This window comes from Artemia sp. Qi Xiang Cuo, chromosome 10 (genome assembly GCF_049724085.1).
Source record: "Artemia sp. Qi Xiang Cuo chromosome 10, ASM4972408v1, whole genome shotgun sequence".
In the NCBI taxonomy this organism is placed as follows: domain Eukaryota; kingdom Metazoa; phylum Arthropoda; class Branchiopoda; order Anostraca; family Artemiidae; genus Artemia; species Artemia sp. Qi Xiang Cuo.
The window spans coordinates 29,184,805-29,206,918 of record NC_142803.1 but is presented as its reverse complement, the minus strand read 5'-3'; the positions used below and the strand labels follow the sequence as shown (position 1 = coordinate 29,206,918).

Here is a 22,114-nt window from a genome sequence, read left to right as displayed (position 1 = left end):
CATTTGATTGGAAATTGAAATGGCTAGTGCCCGTTTTAATAGTCGAAAGTGATTGGAAGGCAACTAACCCCCCTCTCACGCCCACCATAGCCATTTTTTCAGCATAGTTGAAAGTTCTGGAAACTAGGTCTTTGAGAATGACACCCCCCCCGGCACCCCCCCCCCCCACACACACACACACAACCCTCGGTTGTAGGGTTGTAGGTTATGCCCAGGGGGCATGTAAGGTTTTGATAGAAAGGGTTGTCGTAGAAACTTCAAAAAGGGTTCATTCGATTGGAAATCGAAAGGGCTAGTGCCCTTTCTAACAGCAGAAAGTGATTGGTGGGCAACTTAAACCCCCCCCCCCCCCTCTCACGTCCACCCTTTCCCCAAGCACTTTCAATCATAATATTAAGATAGCCAATTTTTTTTCAACGTTGTTGAAAGTTCTGAAAATTAGGTATTTGAAGATGACAACACCGTCACAGCCCTCAGGGTAATGGTTTTTAGTTATGCCCTGGGGCATATAAGGATTTTATAGAAAGTGTTATTGTAGAAACTGTAAAGAGGACTCATTTGATTGGAAACTGAAAGGGCTAGTGCCCTTTTTAATGGTCGAAATTGATTGAAGGGCAAGAAACCCCCCTCTCTCGCCAACCATGTCCCCAAACACATCCCATCAAAATTTTGATATAGCCATTTTGTTCAACGTAGTTTAAAGTTCTGGAAATTATGTCTTTGAGGATGACAACCCCCTCGGAGCCCTCAGGGCAACGGTTGTAAATTATGCCCTGGGGGCATATAAGGTTTTGATAAAAATCTTTTTCGTAGACACTTTCCAAAAGGGCTCATTTCATTGGAAATTGAAAGGGCTAGTGCCCTTTTTAACAGTCGAAAGTGATTGGAGGGCAACTAACCCCCTCTCACGCCCACCTTTTCCCCCAAAAGATCCACTCAAAATTTCGAGATAGCCATTTTGTTCAAGTTAGTAGAAATTTCTGGAAATTATGTCTTTGAGGATGATAAACCCCCCACAGCCAGGGGCGGATCCAGGATTTTTTTTAAGGAGAGGGCGCAAAATAGGTTGATCCGATAAACTTGCGTTAGGAGCAAGTTTAATTAACGGAAACTTGCGTTAATATGGTATATTACACTACTTTAGACTACATTAGAGGGCGCGCACCCCCTCCCCCTGGATCCTCCACTGCGCACACCCCTTAGGACAAGGGTTGTGAGGTATTCCCTGGGGGCATATAAGGATATTATAGATAGCGTTGTCGTAGAAACGTTGTCGCATCTCAACGTAGTTTAAAGTTCAGTAAATTAGGTCTTTGAGGATGATAACCCCCTCAGAGTCCTCAGCGCCCCCTTAGAGAAAGGGGGCGCGCGCCGCCGTACCCCCCCCCCCCGGCCTGGATCCACCACTGCCCACACCCCTTAGGACAAGGGTTGTAAGTTATGCCCTGGGAGCATTATAAGGTTTTTGTTCAAAGTGTTGTCGTAAAGACTTCAAAAATGGCTCTATCGATTTGATATTCAAATAGCTAGTGCACTTTCTCATAGTCAAAAGTGAATGGAGGGCAACTAGCCACCCTTTCAAATGCATCTTTTTCCGAAACACATCCAATTAAAATTTTGAGACAGCCATTTTGTTCAACGTAGCTAAAAGTTCTGGACATTATGTCTTTGAGGATGACAAACTCCCCACACCCAGGGGCGGATCCAGGATTTATTCGAGGGAGGGGGGCACAAAATAGGTTGATCCGATAAACTTGCGTTAGGAGCAAGTTTTATTAACGGAAACGTGCGTTAATTAGGTAAATTACACTGCTTTAGACTACTTTAGGGGAGCGCGCGCCCCCTCACCCCCCTAGATCCACCACTACCCATACCCCTTAGGACAAGGGTTGTGAGGTATTCTCTGGGGGCATATAAGGTTATTATAGATAGCGTTGTCGTATAAACTTCAAAAGGGCTCATTTGATTGGAAGTTGAAAGGGCTAGTGCCTTTTTTAATAGTTGAAAGTGATTGGGGAGCAACTAACACCCTCTCACGCCCACCATTTCCCCAAACATATCCAATCAAAATTTTGAGATAGCCATTTTTTTCAACGTAGTTTAAAGTTCTGGAAATTAGGTCCTTGAGGATGACTACCCCCCACCCACCTCCACAGCCTTGAGGGTAAGGGTTGCAAGTTATGCCATGAGGCATATAAGGTTTTTATAGAAAGCTTGGTCTTAGAAACTTTAAAAAGGGCTCATTCGATTGGAAATTGAAAGGGCTAGTACCCTATTTAATAGTTGAAAGTGATTGAAGGGCAGCTATCCCCCCTCTCACGCCCACCATTTCCCAAAACTCATCCAATCAAAATTTTGAGATATCCATTTTGTACAACGTAGTTTAAAGTTCTATAAATTAGGTCTTTGAGGATGATAACCCCCTCAGAGTCCTCAGAGCAAGGGCTGTAAGTTATGCCCTGGGGGCATATAAGGTTTTTATAGAAAGTTTTGTCGTAGAAACTTCAAAAAGAGATCATTTTATTGGAAATTGAAAAGGCTAGTGCCCTTTTTAATAGTCGAACGTGATTGGAGGGCAATTAACCCCCTATCTCGTCCACTATTTTCCCAAATAGATCCAATCAAAATTTTGAGATATCCATTTTGTTCAACGTAGTTTAAAGTTCTGGAAATCAGGTCTTTGAGAATGACAACCCCCCCGCAACCCTCAGGACAAGGGTTGTAAGTAATACCCTGTGGGCATATAAGGTTGTTTTTATAGAAAGTGTTGTCGTAGAAACTTCAAAAAGGGTTCATTCGATTAGAAACTGAAAGGCCTAGTGCCCTTTTTAATATTCAAAAGTTATTGGAGGGCAACTAACCCCCCTCTCACGCCCACCATTTCCCCGAACACATTAAATCAAAACTTTGAGATAGCTATTTTGTTCAACGTAGTTGAAAGCTCCGGAAATTAAGTCTTTGAGTGGGACAACCCTCCTATGCATTCTAAAAGACAGAATATGTTTTCTAAAAGCCAGAATATAATTTGCACTTTCTGAAAAAAATTCTTTTAAATGTTTTCATTTTATAACTTCAAGAAATAAAAATTAATTAAGATTTTAAGGAATAAACATCAGCATATGTATATTAAACTGACAACGCATATTTTTTTTTAGTAAATTCATTTGAATTTTTTCAGTACAGTACAAATTATATTTTGGCTTCTAGAAAGCATAAGGGTTTAGAACCCTGCTCGTATTAATTTGCAATCGTTTTGAGTTTGGCTCTGTTATTTATTTCAATTTCTGTTTGTTTTGGGTTTCATTTATTTATTGATGCTGATTTGCGGTAGCTGTATGCTTGATATATTATTTGATTCTATTTTTGTTCGTTTTTGGTTTAATGGAGTTCTTCAGTTTAAAAGAAAAAAACTTATTTTGTGGAAAAAGTCTTTCAAATTGATTATTAGTAAAGACGGTGGAAGCCGTGAAGATGTTAAAAGTGGAAAAGCCATGGTTCAGGGTGTTTTTTTTTACCCAAATTAGAATATTTGTAGCTTCAGTAATGACAGTGATCAAATATGATTCTGAATCATGAGTGCTCCAAAACAGAGGAAGATTTACTAGATGTTTTCCAGAGAAATTGCCTACGGATTGTTTTGGGTGCCCGACTGACTGACCGTATTTCAAACACTAGGCTCTACGAAAAAAGTGGTTCAATAACGCTTTGTAGGGCTGTATTGAGAAAAAGGTTGGGATGGATAGGCCACGTTCTACGGATAAAGGATGACAGTTTTCTAAAGATTGTACTTTTCCGGCAATCGTCTAGGGCTAAACGAAAGCAGGTCGCCCACGGTTGGAATTTGATGATTTGGTAAAGAAAGATTTAAGGGAAGTGGGATCTTCCTGGGAGGGTGTAAAGAGGGATGCTTTAAATAGATTGGGATGGAGGAGCAGCGTGCACAGCTGTGTTGGCCTCAGTCGTCTTAGTGCTGTGTTGAGTTCTTAGTAGTAGTAGTAGTTCCGTTTTGCTTTAACTCTGTCCGGTAATATTATTTTGAAGACAGTATCTCATTTACGCTTACTATTTTGAGGGTCAATGGCAAAAGTAGGGTTTCAGAGTTTAGCGCAATGTAGTGGCGGAATCTGTTTTTGTTCTTCTTATTCGTAAAAAACTCATTATACGATCTTTTAAAAATATTAGCCCAAATAACAGTATTGTTTATTAGGCACAACATCATGCTCATTTTTTATATCTCAAGGGCCAAAAAGAATTTGGAAATTGTCCCAATGAAGTGATTAGAGACTTTTTTTATACCCAAAACACAATATTGCAGTCCGTCCCATAAGCATATTTCCGAGTCCACAGCTGGGGCTACAGCCGCGGTACGTTTCTTTCTAAAGCGTCTGAGAAGTAGAATCACCATGGCCGTCATTTAGACACAATATGCACCTCATGTAAGGCACTACATTACAGCTCTTTTCGGTTGACTAAAATTTTCTTTTATATATAATCCAGAATTCGTCCACACCAGGACAGGATCATATGCTTGTTGATTTCTGAGTTCCCATTAAGTCTGTGCGTCAAAGCAGACCAATTCTTATGAATTCTCGGGAAAGCTCTCTATCCCAAATGTTATGAAAAGCCAGTAGAAATAAAAAAATAGCAACCAACTTCTGAGCAATACATTTCAGAGGTTGAGAGACAACAGGAGTATTCAGCTTTTTTCGATTCCTTTTGTCATGACAACAACACGGATTATTCAAAAAATATTCGAACATTGATATTAATTTATTGCAAAGGGTCTAAAACATGAGAAATTATTCATAACGGCGGATAGGACGCCTAGGATAAAAAGGACGAATATCCTCCAGAACTATTGACGTCGCATAGGACGTCTAATCAGAGTTTCAGTTGCTGGGTCTTTTTAACAGGGACAAGTCTATCACCTAACCTTGTGGTAGCGGGAACCGAAACCCCGGGCCCAGTATTGTCAAGCTGAGCGTCCATCTACTATGCTACCACAGTGCATGACGCCTAAACCCCAGAAAAATTTCTTGCAGATTCAAACATAGGAATATTTCCTTTAACGTTTAGTATGAGGCCTTGAAGACAAAAGACATAATGCTTTAGCACACAAGTAATTTGAAGCTACAGTTTTCGTCCCGGCATATCAGATACAGTAGAAGATAAACATGCGGAAGATTATACATCCGATAAGCAGGGCTCCTTGTTCAGGACTGATAAAAACAAATATGAGCAGAAAATGGTTTATTCGTAGTTACCTTCCAAGACCATTTTTTACCTAAAGAATTGCTAGGTTAAGTCATCCCTCATGGTTTAGAACTAGTCACAACTCAATATTTTTCGTCAGGACACATCCGATTAGAGTCCACAGTTTTGCTTGACAACCATCCAGGCTTTGAAATAGACTTTGCTTGAAAAAGCTGAATTTAGAAAGCCTAGTAAAACAAAAGAAAAAGGAGTAGACACAGATTATAGTGCTAGATCATGGCAACAGAAAGAAACCAAAATCAACCCGCCTATACGTCTGTTGTCGACGGACAGGCTAAAAATATTTAACATGGAAGAGATGGCCGTGTGGTTTTCTATCCCCCCCTTAACATTAATTTGCAGAGCATCTAGTAGTTGTTGAACTTTAAACGTGATTTCCCATGTTTAATATATTCCAAGTTTCCCAATACAAACTTATCGTGGCGAACAAAGACTATAGGAAGCTTATAAGACAAGAAAATGGTGTACCCTCACCCCCTATAAAAGTGTCACGAACGCCGTCTAGGGACTTCCAGTTTGGTATAATTTTGTATAACCTTATTTAAAGGTGGATCACTGTATGGTGCTAGTGTTCTCATTATGTTATAAATATTGTTAGATATTCTATTTGTCGCAGTGGGGAGAGGGGATTCGCAAGCAAGATATAGCCATAGGTAAATGACTATACAGATATATCAGCATGAAATTTGGCTGAACCAAACTAACATTGTGCAACAGGTAGTGAGCAGAGTATATTGGGTGTCGACAAATTCCCAAATTTGGCAATATTCTAACAGCCAATCAAAGGGCTGTTTATTATTTTAACTAAATGTTACTAGGCATAGAATCCCTCTGGAAAAAATAGGAGCTGCCAAATCTGTATTTCAATTAACCTATGTTAACCTATATTAACCTATATAACCCATATAACCTATATTGTTATATATAGCTATATTGCTATATTGTTATATATAACCTATATTGTTATATATTGTATAACCTATATGGTATAACAATACCTATATTGTTATAGCAATCGCTGAGCAAAGCTGGTGACAAGGTTTAGTCAAGGAATAGCTTTGGTAAGGGAAGAGTGTGGGGATAAGGTTAAGTCAAAAAACTGTTTTCACACGCAAAACTTACCTCATTTTCGTACAAGACAAATGGATACTAAAAAATAAAATATTTTGTTACAATTAAGAAAAGTACCAAAATAAATAAAAACTTTTTAGGTGTCACTTTATGTAGGCCTCGAAGTATCTCCAAATTCCAACTGGTGAAACCTTTGTAAGCTATTGATGAGTAGTTGAATAGCTTGTTGTGTAGTTTGATACAGTTAAAAGTTGGTAATAAAATGGCACAGCGAAAAGTTATAAGCTGTTGAAGCTTTTTTTGGATGGATAAAATGAAGCAATACTAATATGGTTTCGTTTCAAATGTATTTATAAGGAGAGACACTGAAAAAAGAGGTTCACACCAAAATGTTTCGAATCTTCCGGTGTGACTTTCATATGATATATGAAAATCACAACAGCATATTAAGCATGTTCAAGAACCATATGCCAGAGGTTTCAAGCTTTTATATGCAAACACAAAATTTTGAATTTTTTCAGAGAAGGTTGAGGTATAACGAAGGTTGAAGGTTGAGGACAATAAATATAGGCTATATTTGCTTGTTTTTTTCCGCGGACGGTCGTATCGAACTAGTGGTCTTAGAATATTCTGAAGCGTCCTATTATTCTTTTTTTAAGAACTCAAAGTAATTGAAAGCCAGTTAGGCTCCCTTTCCCATGCTATTCTTCACCCCTAGGCTCCATCGTGGCCAAACATGGCGTTGCCTCAAAATGTCAAGGGAACCACAATAACCATGCAACCATTGAACCAATGCAACCATTTTAGGTTGCAGCAATTACTACAACCATGAAGATTTTAGTGTGTTCAAATGCACTATAAGTGATAAGGGAAGTTGAAAAAGATAAAAAAAGCTTTACTGAAAAAAAAATCTACTTATCAAGTTTCCCCATTACAATGTAATCATTTAATCCAGCGAGTTTGAAATTAGACAGTTGATCGTGCATCTGTGCTTGATAAGTTGAGACTGAACCAATTCTTACTTTCATATGAAGGCAAACCTTTTTAATCACTTCAGCCTATTTGGAAAGGTCTAAGAACTTTCTTGAGTGTTTATCAAGAAGCTACCAAAAACTTGTCTGTTCTATGAGAGAGAAAATTAAATAAAAAAAAAAAGTTTTTTCAACTGAAAGTAAGGAGCAACATTAAAACTTAAAATGAACGGCCTTTATTACGTATATGAGTGGGTTCACCCCCTAGTAAATACCTCGCTCTTTACGCTAAATTTCGAATTTTGTTCCAATTCTTTAACAATGCCCCCTGAATCACAAATGCCGTTTAATTAGAATAGATAGCTCTTTTGAAAGCACTATAAAAACTTGAGCGTAAAGAGCAAGGTATTGACTAGGGAGCGAATCCCCTCATATACGTAATAATTTCTGTTTGTTTTAAGTTTTAATGTTGCTTCTTACTTTCAGCTGAAAAAACTTGTTTTTTTTTAATTTGATTTCTGATCGTTCTTTAAATAATGCTGGGAAATCTGGCGCCTCCTTCAAAAAAATGTCCCTTCCCCCATGAAAAAATCCTCTATGGAAAGATCCTCCAACATAATCCCCTCCCCGACCCCCACTAGAAAAAATCCCTCCTGGAAACGTGTGTATACTTCCCAAAAACCAATACTATGTGTAAACAATGGGCAAAGTTCACAACTTGCAGCCCTTCCCCACGGGACTATGGGGGTTTAACTCATCCTCAAAAACATAGTTATTAGATTTTCGACTATGCTGAACAAAATGGTTATCTCAAAATTTTGATTGGGTGACTTTGGGAAAAATGAGCGTGGGAGGGGACCTAGTTGCCCTCGAATTTTTTGTCAATTAAAAGGGGCACTAGAACTTTTTATTTCCGTTCGAATGAGCCCTCTCGCGATATTCTAAGACCACTGGGTCGATACGATCACTCCTGAAAAAAAAAAATAAAAAAAAAATAAACACGCATCCGTGGCAAAAAATTCAAAATTCCACATTTTTGCAGATAGGAGCTTGAAACCTCTACAGCAGGGTTCTCTGATACGCTGAATTTGATGGTGTGATTTTCATTGAGATTCTATAACTTTTAGAGGGTTTCCTCTTTCTTCGAAAATAAGAAAAATTTTTCAGGCTCGTAACTTTTGATGGGTAAGACTAAACTTGATGAAACTTACATATTTGAAATCAGCATAAAAAATCCAATTCTTTTTATGTATCTATTGGTATCTAAGTTCCGTTTTTTAGAGTTTCGGTTAATATTGAGCAGGGTAGCTCCTTACTTACAGTTTGTTACCAAGAACTATTTGATTATTTGTTAATCTTTTTATCAGATACAAATATATAAGCACTATGGCTTGTCGCATACAATCAAACCAACATAATTTAGCTACACTGTTCATTAATTCCCATTACTAGAAAACAGGTGATCCATGGCTAAAATAAGTGACTAAAATAAATTAAGTAAAACAAAATACAATCTTCCAAAATAAATAATGGATGACCCATGGGCATAGGCAGCATCAGGCAGCATATTGTCTAGGGGGGGGGGCAGTCGATAGTGTGATGGAGTTTTATCAACTGCTTTTTCCAAACCATCTACTTTTTCAGCCATATCTAATGTAAATTTGAAGATCTAGGGGGGGGCAGCTGCCCCCCCTGCCCCCCTCCCTATGCCCATGGGATGACCTTCATAAGCACCATGGTAAAAATCAGTGCCAACAAGGTATGTTTTAATCAGCAATTGTAACTTCACACCTCATCTTTATCGATTTTCTATCAACATACAAAAACATGTAGCCTAAGGAGCAGTTTGTTTTTCACAATGTTTTTTTTTTTTATAGTGACTTTGTCCAGTTGTAATTTATTAAATTGATGTGACTATGCATATTTTGCAAGATTTCTGTAAAATTAATTAAAACTTTTAAATCAAGAGTCCATCTTTCACTAACACGCTTTCAATTCATTTTAAAGGTGTTTAGCCTAAACAAGTTCACTTCTGGCGGTTGATGTATGAGTTTGTCTAATGTAAGTAAAGCTTTTATTAAGTAAAAGATGTATCATATCCTTACATGAGCTTGGAAAAATGGGGTATGTCTTTGGCTAAACATAATAAAATTTTTCCAAACAAATTAAAAAAAGTAACAAAATAAGTGAAAATTAAATGATGCAATTCGATTTTCTTTTCTTATTCCTGCAAATATATTTTAACGTAATATCTATGTTAAAGCTTGCTATGCAAAACTTTAAGCACAACGTTGGAACATACTATGTACACTATGGGTACATACGTTCATATGTTCAGTTTCAAACTCTTATATATAGTTTATTTTTCATTCATAAGGTTTGCTTGAGAATTTTTTTAGATATTTTATTTTCAAACATATTACACACTTAAAAAACCACATATCTTGGCTCAAAATTGAATATTCTCAAGGACATTAGGTTCCCTAGGACAAAATTCTGATCACTTCATAAATTAAGGAATGATCTAAAAACGCAAATAAAGAATTGATCTCGCCACTAGCTTGTGATGGGATTTACTACCTCCTTTTCTATCTATATTCAGGCAGCAAATGCAATGACCAACAATTATCGGACTGGGAGTGAAGGCTGCCAGAATATCTTATCCCTCCCTTCGTTTTTGGCCTGCATTTTTTTAGTTGTTAAGATGGCCTTGCCAAAAGGGTGACTCTGACTAAGCAAGCAGAGTTGGAGAGCTTTGTGGCTAGGCACCCAGTAAGTCAACTTGGATCAAGACACCGTAGTCAAATATTTATATTTTTACTGCGCAGGGTTGCCAACTGCCGACGTCTAAAAAGAGTGCAAATCAAGGCCAAAAAAGAATTATTTTCGTTCAAAAACAGTGCAAGTCAAAAAAGTTGCGCCCATCTCCTCTTCCGCATCCCCTCTGAGGTACGAAAGAGTGTATTTCACACGAAAAGCGTGCAAGTCGACAATTCTGGTACTGCACACACAGGAAAGTATTCCGAGGGTTAATTCTCCATGAAGAATATTCAATTATTCGCCAAGCTAATTTCTGATGATTAATAAGTTGGAATTAAAAAATTGGATGTTTGAACCTAAAGACAGTTTTGCCACATTCATCAACTTAAGCAATAAATAGACCTTCAGCCTTTTTTTATGCGACTGCATTTTTTCCATTGTGAAGGCAATAGCGGATTGAACGTTTTAAAACAAAATTTAATTTCACTGAAAAAATTTCTTGAACATAACTCACCGGAACGTGACTAGTATCTGGTGGGCCAGGACGGAGGGGCCTACCTGTAACACCATTAATAGGTCGAACTGCATTTGCTTGTCTTCCCCGGAGTCTTTGTTCTAAGCGTCGTATCCGCTGCTCTAGTTGCTGGAGTGTCGTACAGTTAAAACACTCTAAAAAACAAGTAATAATAAAATGATCAACTAGGTCTACGACGTAAATAAAGCAAACGCTTCTAACATTTGCAAGGCATAATATTATGCTCTAGAAGAGCTCGGTAGTATAAGTGACCCTATTGACCCCACGAGAACACCCTGCTGCCACCTACAACTTTTTTTAACACCATATATTGGCACGAGAACCACGTGGTTTATGGTTTTTTTGTCAATGAGAATTTGAAAAACAGGAATTTTGTCACATTTATGTATGTTTTCTTGGATGGTTATGTGTGTTGGTAGATTTATTTGATGTTTTTCATGGATGTTTAATGGTTTTTGTCAGTGAGAATTTGAAAAACAGGAACTTTGTCATATTTATGGATGCCATCAGCAATTCATGTCTGTTTTATGGTTTTCTCAGTGAGAATGAAAAAACAGGAATTTTCTCACATGGAAAAACATGAATTTTCTCACATTTATGGTTGTTTTCATGGATGGTTATGTGTGTTGTTCGATTTATATGATGTTTTTCTCGGATGTCAACATCAAATTATGGATGTTTTATGGTTTTTGTCAGTGAGAATTTGAAAAACAGGGTGACAGGACCACGTGGTTTATTGTTTTCTCACTGATAATTAAAAAACAGGAATTTTATCACTTGTAAAAAAAGGAAATTTCTCACATGGAAAACCAAAAACCCCGTGGTCCTGTCACGAGTAGCACATGTGAACTTGATTTACATAATCGCTAGGGGAAATTATTGATTCACGAAGGGGAGAATTAAGAAACATTAAGGCTTCTTTAATCTTAGGTCTGAGGGATAAACGTTCTTTAGGTCAGAGAGAAAAATTAATATTCTATTTTTAAATAGGGCTTCATTGATCTTTAGTGTCATGAATTATAAATTACATAACTTGTTATCTTGTAATTATGCGGGAGTCTAAAGAGATAGAAATTCTATTTTTAAATAAGGCTTCACGGAGCTTTAAGTCGGAGAGTTAAATTGATATTCTAACGAAACCCTAATAGTTTAGCTAGGAAAATTTATGAGATGAACAGATTAACGTAGGAAAGGGTTTCCTAGAAATTTGAAATGCGTTAGCGCAGAGATGCCAAACAAAAGGAACACACAGAAATTACTTTTATATTTTTGCAGAAACCTATCGTGAATCAATAATTCCCCTTAGAAACATCAAATTAATTTCCCCTTACTTGACAGATCAATCAATCAATGACATCATCTGTCAGACTTTAAAAATTTTCGCCCTAGAAACATTTCTCCAGGAATAGATCCAAATCATTAATGTCTTTGCCTCGGGAACAGTTCTACTGGTCGAACTCCAAAGGATATTAATAACCAAAGGCCATGGAAACAATTAGGCAAGAAGCATCATAGTGATGAATTGTTTTAGCGCGCGAAAAGGTTTCTTTTTAATTTGAAATGCATTAGCGCAGAGATACCAATAACAAAGGAACACGCTGAATTTATGTTTAGGGATTATTTGGGTGAAACCATTTTAGGCAGGTTATGGAACTATTTCGGCGAAACAGATAGAGACATTTTAAAAGAAGATTTTTGAAGAGATTTTAGAAGAGAATTTAATGGTGAAACTCTGTGGTCGTTATAATACACAAGTTTCATATGAACAGTGTTGTGAGGTCCTCTAACCCAACCCCAAAGGGTTCCAATCCTCCTCCCCCAACCCCCAAGGCAGCCCCCGGGCCGCCAACGCCCCCCCCGCTCCCAAAGGGCCACCGGCGCCCCCAAAGGCCCACCCAGACCCTCAAAGACCATCCCCGGGCCCCCCAAAGGCCCATCGAGCTCCCAAAGGACCAACGGGGTCCCAAAGGCCCTCCACCAGCCCCCAACTGCCCCTCCGGACCCCCAAAGGCCCTCCCGGTGCCCCAAAGGCCCTCCCGATGCCCCAAAGGCCCTCCCCCGGCCCCCCAAGGTCCCCCGGACCAGAGAAGCGCTGCCGGGATGCGCCGTGGGCCAGGAAAGCGCCACAGGATGTGCCGCAGGGATGCGCCGCAGGTCAGGAAAGTGCCGCAGGATGTGCCGCAGGGAGGCACCGCAGGAAAGCGCCGCAGGATGCGCCGCAGGGATGCGCCGCAAAAAAAATAAATTAAAAAGTAAAAATTTCGATCACAGAAGGGCACCCTCCCCCAAGGGCCCCCCCACACCCCCTCCTCCGACCTCTCCCTGTCCTCCCCTGGTCCGCAACGGCCCTCCGGGCCCCCCAACGATCCCCCGACCCTCCCCGACCCCCCACCCCCCCCACCCCCTCCCCGGGCCCCCCAAAGCGGGCCCGCTCCATTTTTTAATAATTTTTTATGGGGTTATTATATCTTTTAAGAACAAATTCCAGAACCTATTTTCCAGATCCACTTTTCAGAACAACTTCAGAGCAAGTTACTTTCTTAATGTCCCTCCTAAACCCATTTTCTAACTTGAAGTACTTATCTTTTTCACCCACAACTATACTTTACAGATTTGGATACCTCAACACCAAGAAATATTTTTCAAAAGTCATTTCAGAGCAAGTTACTTTCTTAATGTCCCTCCTAAACCCATTTTGCAACTTGAAGTACTTATCTTTTTCGATCACAACAATACTTTACAGCTTTTTGGATACCTCAACACTAAGAAATACATGTCATAGACACTTTCAGAGCAAGTTACTTTCATACTGACCCTACTCCACCCAATTCCCCCTAGAATTTATTATGTATTTCTCACACAACTCAACCTTACAGCTTTTTTGATAAATCAAAAGCAAGACCTACTTTCCATAGACCATTTCAAAGCACGTTGATGTCTCATTCTCACTAATAAATCAATTTTCAAACTTGAAGCACCTATCATTTTCACTCACAACTATACTTTACAGCTTTTGGGATATCTCAACACCAAGAAATACTTTTCAAAGACCATTTCAGAGCAAGTTACTTTCTTAATGTCCCTCCTAAACCCATTTTCCAACTTGAAGTACTTATCTTTTTCACCCGACACTATACTTTACAGCTTTTTGGATACCTCAACACCAAGAAATACTTTTCAAGGATCATTTCAGAGCAAGTTTCTTTCATAATGTCCCTTCTAAACCCATTTTCCAACTTGAAGTACTTATCTATTTCACCCCCAACTATACTTTACAGCTTTTTGGATACCTCAAAACCAAGAAATACTTTTCAATGACCATTTCAGAGCAAGTTACTTTCTTAATTTGAATCCTAAACCCATTTTCCAACTTGAAGTACTTATCTTGTTCACCCCCAACTATACTTTACAGCTTTTTGGATACCTCAAAACCAAGAAATACTTTTCAAATACCATTTCAGAGCAAGTTACTTTCTTAATGTCCCTCCTAAATCCATTTTCCAACTTGAATTACTTATCTTTTTCACCCACAACTATACTTTACAGCTTTTTGAATACCTCAACACCAAGAAATACTTTTCAAAGTACATATCAGAGCAAGTTACTTTCTTAATCTCCCTACTAAACCCATTATACAACTGGAAGTACTTATATTTTTCACCCACAACCATACTTTACAGCTTTTTGGATACCTCAACACCAAGAAATACTTTTCAAAGACCATTTCAGAGCAAGTTACTTTCTTAATTTCCCTCCTAAACCCATTTTCTAACTTGAAGTACCTATCTTTTTCACCCGAAATTATACTTTACAGTTTTTTGTTTACCTCAACACCAAGAAATACTTTTCAAAAACTATTTCAGAGCAAGTTACTTTCTTAATGTCCCTCCTAAACCCATTTTGCAACTTGAAGTACTTATCTTTTTCACCCACAGCTATACTTTACAGCTTTTTGGTTACCTCAACACCAAGAAATACTTTTCAAAGACCATTTCAGAGCAAGTTGCTTTCTTAATGTCCCTCCTAAACCCATTTTGCAACTTGAAGTACTTATCTTTTCCACCACTTTCTCTATGAAAAAGAAATTAGTTTTTAATCAATTCTATTTTTCCAAATAATATAAAAATTTTCCACTTCGGTTCAGATTTTTCTCAAGGGGATGAAAAATTTAAATAATGTTCCAAATTTTCTCAACAAAGTTAAGAAAAGTTTTTGATCTCTTCTGAATTTTACCAAAGAACACGCTCCAATTCTAATTTCTCCAGAGAAAACAAAAATCTTCCAATTCACTTCTTTATTTCACAAAGACATATAGAAATTTAAAGTTCAATTCTAATTTTTCTGTGGAAGATAGAAAAATTAATACCAAACTTGTGAATATTTTCATGGAAGATGAAAAGTTCTTGTCCAATTTAAAATTTTCTCAACGAAGTGAAGAAAAGTTCAAGTTCTCTTCTGAACTTTACCAAAAAACACACTCTAATGATAATTTTCTCCAGAGATAACAAAAATCTTCCACTTAAGTTCTTAATTTCACAATGACATAAAGAAATTTAAAGTTCAATTCTAAATTTTTCGGTGGAAGATGGAAAAAGTAATACCATACTTGTGAATATTTTCCCGGACGATAAAAAGTTCTAGTTCAATTTACAATTTCCTCAACGAAGTGAAGAAAAGTTCAAGTTCTCTACTGAATTTTACTAAAGAACACAATACAATTCTAATTTCACCAGAGAAAATAAAAATGTTCCACTTAAGCTCTTTATTTCACAATGACATAAAGAAATTTAGAGTTCAATTCTAAATTTTTCGGCGGAAGATAGAAAAAGTAATACCATACTTGTGAATATTTTAATGGAAGATAAAAAGTTATAGTTCAATTTACAATTTCCTCAACGAAGTGAAGAAAAGTTCAAGTTTTCTTCTGAATTTTACTAAATAACACAATTCAATTCTAATTTCACCAAAGAAAATAAAAATCTTCCACTTAAGTTCTTTATTTCACAATGACATAAAGAAATTTAAAGTTCATTTCTAAATTTTTCGGGGGAAGATAGAAAAAGTAATACCATACTTGTGAATATTTTCATTGAAGATGAAAAGTTCTAGTTCAATTTGAAATTTTCTCAAAGAAGTGAAGAAAAGTTCAAGTTCTCTTCTGAACTTTACCAAAGAACACAATTCAATTCTAATTTCTCCAGAGAAAATAAAAATCTTCCACTTCAGTTATTTATTTCACAAAGACATAAAGAAATTTAAAGTTCAATTCTAATTTTTGGTGGAAGATAGAAAAAGTAATACCATACTTGTGAATATTTTCCAGGAAGATAAAAAGTTCTAGTTCAATTTACAATTTCCTCAACGAAGTGAGGAAAAGGTCAAGTTCTCTTCTGAATTTTACTAAAGAACACAATTCAATTCTAATTTCTCCAGAGAAAACAAAAATCTTCTACTTAAGTTCTTTATTTCACAAAGACATAAAGAAATTTGAAGTTCAATTCTAATTTTTTCTGTGGAAGATAGAAAAAGTAATACTATACTTGTGAATATTTTACCGGAAGATAAAAAGTTCTAGTTCAACTTAAAATTTACTCAACGAAGTGAAGAAAAGTTCAAGTTCTCATCTGAATTTTACTAAGGAACACAATTCAATTCTAATTTCACCAGCGAAAATAAAAATATTCCACTTCACCTCTTTATTTCACAAGGACATAAAAAAATTTAAAGTTCAATTCTAAATTTATCCGTGGAAGATAAAAAAAGTAATACCATACTTGTGAATATTTTCACGGAAGATAAAAAGTTCTAGTTCAATTAAAAATTTCTCGAAATAGAGAAGAAAAGTTCAAGTTCTCTTCTGAACTTTACCAAAGCTCACACTTCAGTTCTAATTTATACAGAAAAAATAAAAATATTCCACTTCAGTTTTAAGTTCCCCAAAGAAATAAAGAAATTTAAAGTTCTATTCTAAATTTATCCGTGGAAGATAGAAAAAGTAATACCATACTTGTGAATATTTTCACGGAAGATAAAAAGTTCTAGTTCAATTAAAATTTTATCGACATAGTGAAGAAAAGTTCAAGTTATCTTCTGAACTTTACCAAAGATCACATTTCAATTCTAATTTCTCCAGAGAAAATAAAAATATTCCACTTCAGTTTTAAGTTCCCCAAAGAAATAAAGAAATTTAAAGTTCTATTCTAAATTTTTAGACGAAAGATAGAAAAAGTAATACAATGATTGTGATTATTTTCCATGAAGATCAAAAGTTTCACTTTATTTATAATTTTTCTTAAATTTGGTTCTGATTTTTCTCGAATAAATAAAAAATTTAAAGTTCTGTTACAAATTTTTCATAGAATATAGAAAAAGTTATACATTGAATTTGAATATTAAACATGAAGATAAGTAACTCTACTTTAATTCAGAGTTTTCTCGAAGAAGTACAAAATGTTCAAGTTCTCCTATCTATGGCTAAGTTTGCTAAAGACAAGCTATTTTCATGTGAAAACACACAAAATCAGAAAAAATTATCAAAGTTCATCTAGTACCTACGCAATTAGACTAAAAATGAAGATATTTATGCAGAGTTTCAACTAGCTATGGTTAAGTTTGCTAAAGGCAAGCTATTTTCTTGCGAAAACACGCAAAATCAGAAAAAATGTTCAATTTTCCTTTAGTACCTACTCAAGTAGACTAAAAATGAAGATATTTATGCGGAGTTTCAACTAGCTATGCCTAAGATTGCTAAATACAAGCTATTTTCTTGATAAAACACACATACTCAGAAATAATTAAAAATGTTCAATTATTACATACTCAATTAGACTAAAAATGAAGATATTTATGCAAAGTTTCAACTAGCTATGGCTAAGTTTGCTAAAGACAAGCTATTTTCGTGCGAAAACACACAAAATCAAAAAATTTTTCAATGTTGCTTTATTACATACGCATTTATGTTTAAATTAAGATACTTATGCATATTTTCACCTATATGTGGATCATATTGATAAAGACAATCTATTTTCTTGCGAAAAAACACAAAATCATAAACAAATATTTTAAATGTTCCTCTAGTACCTATGCAATTAGGCTGAAATGAAGATATTTATGCAGATTTTCCACTATCTATGGATAAATTAGCTAAAGACAATCTATTTTCTTTCGAAAACACACAAAATCAGAAAAAATGTTCAATGTTCCTTTAGTACCTACGCAATTAGGCTTAAATGAAGATATTTATGCAGAGTTTCAACTAGCTATGGCTAAGTTTGCTAAAGACAAGCTATTTTCTTGCGAAAACACACAAAATCAGAAAAAATGTTCAATGTTCCTTTAGTACCTACTTAATTAGGCTAAAAATGAAGATATTTATGCAGAGTTTCAACTAGCTATGGTTAAGTTTGCTAAAGACAAGCTATTTTCTTGCGAAAACATACAAAATCAGAAAAAATGTTCAATGTTCCTCTAGTACCCTCTCAATTATAGTAAAAATGAAGATATCTATGCACAGTTTCAAGTAGCTATGGCTAAGTTTGCTAAAGACAATCTATTTTCTTGCGAAAACACACAAAATCATAAAAAATGTTCAATGTTCCTTTGGTACCCTCTCAATTAGACTAAAAATGAAGATATTTATGCAGAGTTTCAACTATATATTGCTAAGTTTTCTAAAGACAAGCTATTTTCTTGCTAAAACACACAAACTCAGAAAAAAAGTTCAATGTTCATTTATTACATATGCAATTAGGCTTAAATGAAGATATTTATGCAGAGTTTTTTCTAGCTATTGCTATGTTTGCTACAGATAAGTTCTTTTCTTGAAAAGACACTCAAAATCATAAAAAAAAATTTTCAATGTTCATATATTACCTACGCAATTAGGAGGACATGAAGATATTTATGAAGGGTTTCAACTATCTATGGCTAAGTTTGCTAAAGACAAGCTATTTTCATGCGAATAAAAACAAAATCAGAAAAAATATTGTTAGGTTAGGTTAAGTTAGATTAGGTTAGGTTAGCCTACGTACGCGCGCATATAGGTTAGGTTAGGTTGGATTAAGTTAGGTTAGGTTAAGTTTAGTTAGGTTTGTTTAAGTTAGGTTATGTTAAGTTTTGTTTGGATATGTTATATTAATTTATTTTTGGATAATTTTGGTTAGGCTAGGTTCGCCTACGTCCGCGCGCGTACGTAGGCTAACCTAGCCTAACCTAACTTAGCCTAACCTAACTTCATCTAACCTATCCTAACCTAACTTAACCTAACCTAACTTAATCTAACCTAACCTAACTTAACCTAACCTAACTTAATCAACCTAACCTAACCTAACCTATATGCGCGCGTACGTAGGCTAACCTAACCTAATCTAACTTAACCTAACCTAACCTAACAATATTTTTTCTGATTTTATGTGTTTTCGCAAGACAATAGCTTGTCTTTAGCAAACTTAGCCATAGCTAGTTGAAACTGTGCATAAATATCTTCATTTAAGCCTAATTGCGTAGGTACTAGAGGAAAAATTAACATTTTTTTTCTGATTATGTGTGTTTTCGCAAGAAAATAACTTGTCTTTAGCAAACTTAGCCATAGCTAGCAGAAACTCTGCATAAATATCTTCATTTAAGCCTAATTGAGTATTTACTAAAGGAACATTGAACATTTTTTCTGATATTGTGTGTTTTCGCAAGAAAATAGCTTTTCTTTAGCAACCTTATACATATATAGTTGAAACTCTGCATAAATATATTCAATTCATACTAAATGTTTAGGTACTAAATTAAAATTTAAAATTTTTTCTTATTTTGTTTGTTTTCGCAAGAAAATAGCTTGTCTTTAGCAAACTTAGCCATAGCTAGTTGAAACTGTGCATAAATATCTTCATTTTTAGCCTAATTGTGTAGGTACTAAAGGAACATTGAACATTTTTTTCTGATTTTGTGTTTTTTCGCAAGAAAATAGCTTGTCTTTAGTAAACTTAGCCATAGCTAGTTGAAACTCTGCATAAATATCTTCATTTTTAACCTAATTGTGTAGGTACTAAAGGAACATTGAAAATTTTTTATGATTTTGTGTGTTTTCGCAAGAAAATACTTTTTCTTTAGCAAACTTATCCATAGATAGTTGAAACTCTGCATAAATATCTTCATTTATAGTCTAATTGAGTAGGTACTAAAGGAACATTGATCATTTTTTCTGATTTTGTGTGTTTTCACAAGAAAATAGCTTGTCTTTAGCAAACTTAGCCATAGCTAGTTGAAACTCTGCATAAATATCTTCATTTTTAGTCGAATTGCGTAGGTACTAAAGGAACATTGAACATTTTTTCTGAGTTTGTGGGTTTTCTCAAGAAAATAGCTTGTCTTTAGCAATCGTAGCAATAGCTCGTTGAAAATCTGCATACATATCTTCTTTTTTAGTCTAATTGTGTAGGTACTATTGGAACATTGAACATGTTTTCTTATTTTGCGTGTTTTCGCAAGAAAATAGATTGTCTTTAACAAACTTAGCCATAGCTAGTTGAAACTCTGCATAAATATCTTCATTTTTAGTCTAATTGAGTAGGTACTATAGGAACTTTGATCATTTTTTCTGATTTTGTGTTTTCACAAGAAAATAGCTTGTCTTTAGCAAACTTAGCCATAGATAGGAGAACTTGAACATTTTGCACTTCTTCGAGAAAACTCTGAATTAAAGTGGAGTTCCTTATCTTCATGTTGAATATTCACAATCAATGTATAACTTTTTCTATCTTCTATGAAAAATTTGAAACAGAACTTTAAATTTTTTATTTCTTTGAGAAAAATCAGAACCAAATTTAAGAAAAATTATAAATAAAGTGAAACTTTTGATCTTCATGGAAAATAATCACAATCATAGTATTACTTTTTCTATCTTTAATCTAAAAATTTATAATATAACTTAAAATTTATTTTTTTCTTTGGGGAACTTAAAACTGAATTTGAATATTTTTATTGTCTCTGGAGAAATTAGAGTTGAAGTGTGACCTTTGGTAAAGTTCAGAAGAGAACTTGAACTTTTCTTCACTATGTCGATACAATTTTAATTGAACTAGAACTTTTTATCTTCCGTGAAAATATTCACAAGTATGGAATTACTTTTTCTATTTCCCACGTAAAAATTTAGAATTGAATTTTAAATTTCTTTATGTCTTTGTGAAATAAAGAACTGAAGTGGAAGATTTTTATTTTCTCTGTTTAAATTATAATTTAATCGTGTTATTTAGTAACATTCAGATGATAACCTGAACTTTTCTTCACTTCGTTAAGTAAATTTTAAGTTGAACTAGAACTTTTTATCTTCCGGTAAAATATTCACAAGTATAGTATTACTTTTTCTATCTTCCACAGAAAAACTTAGAATTGAACTTTAAATTTCTTTATGTCTTTGTGATATATAGAACTTAAGTGGAAGATTTTTGTTTCCTCTGGAGAAATTAGAATTGAATTGTGTTCTTTAGTAAATTTCAGAAGAGAACTTGACCTTTTCTTCACTTCGTTGAGGAAATTGTAAATTGAACTAGAACTTTTTATCTTCCGGGAAAATATTCACAAGTATGGTATTACTTTTTCTATCTTCCACCAAAAATTAGAATTGAACTTTAAATTTCTATATGTCTTTGTGAAATAGAGAACTGAAGTGGAAGATTTTTATTTTCTGTGGAGAAATTAGAATTGAATTGTGTTCTTTGGTAAAGTTCAGAAGAGAACTTGAACTTTTCTTCACTTCGTTGAGAAAATTTTAAATTGAACTAGAACTTTTCATCTTCCATGAAAATATTCACAAGTTTGGTATTTCTTTTTCTATCTTCCACCGAAAAATTTAGAAATGAACTTTAAATTTCTTTATGTCATTGTGAAATATAGAACTTAAGTGGAAGATTTTTATTTTCTTTGGTGAAATTAGAATTGAATTGTGTTCTTTAGTAAAATTCAGAAGCGAACTTGAACTTTCCTTCACTTCGTTGAGGAAATTTTAAATTGAACTAGAACTTTTTATCTTCCATGAAAATATTCACAAGTATGGTATTACTTTTTCTATCTTCCGACGAAAAATTTAGAATTGAACTCTAAATTTCTTTTTGTCATTGTGAAATAAAGAACTTAAGTGGAATATTTGTATTTTCTTTGGTGAAATTATAATTGTATTGTTTTCTTTAGTAAAATTAAGTAGAGAACTTGAACTTTTCTTCACTTCGTTGAGGAAATTGTAAATTGAACTAGAACTTTTTATCTTCCGGGAAAATATTCACAAGTATGGTATTACTTTTTCCATCTTCCACCGAAAAATTTAGAATTGAACTTTAAATTTCTTTATGTCTTTGTGAAATTAAGAACTTAAGTGGAAGATTTTTGTTTTCTCTGGAGAAAATTAGCATTGAAGTGTGTTCTTTGGTAAAGTTCAGAAGAGAACTTGAACTTTTCTTCACTTCGTTTAGAAAATTTTAAATTGGACAAGAACTTTTCATCTTCCATGAAAATATTC

At 34.9% G+C, this 22,114-nt stretch overlaps 1 protein-coding gene across 2 annotated transcripts in view; it reads right to left on the bottom strand.

Moving 5' to 3' along the window:
- Positions 1-22,114, bottom strand: part of LOC148947640 (uncharacterized) — a 388,863-nt gene that overhangs the window by 293,646 nt on the left and 73,103 nt on the right. Inside the window, exons 4-5 of one of the 2 annotated variants that reach the window (XM_089095338.1) lie at positions 10,591-10,745; positions 6,397-6,423 (exon numbers count right to left, since the gene is read on the bottom strand). In XM_089095338.1, the coding sequence (XP_088951464.1) occupies positions 6,397-6,423; positions 10,591-10,745 (182 nt within the window). The remainder of the gene's footprint in view (positions 1-6,396; positions 6,424-10,590; positions 10,746-22,114) is intronic. The other variant, XM_089095339.1, reaches the window with a different exon arrangement.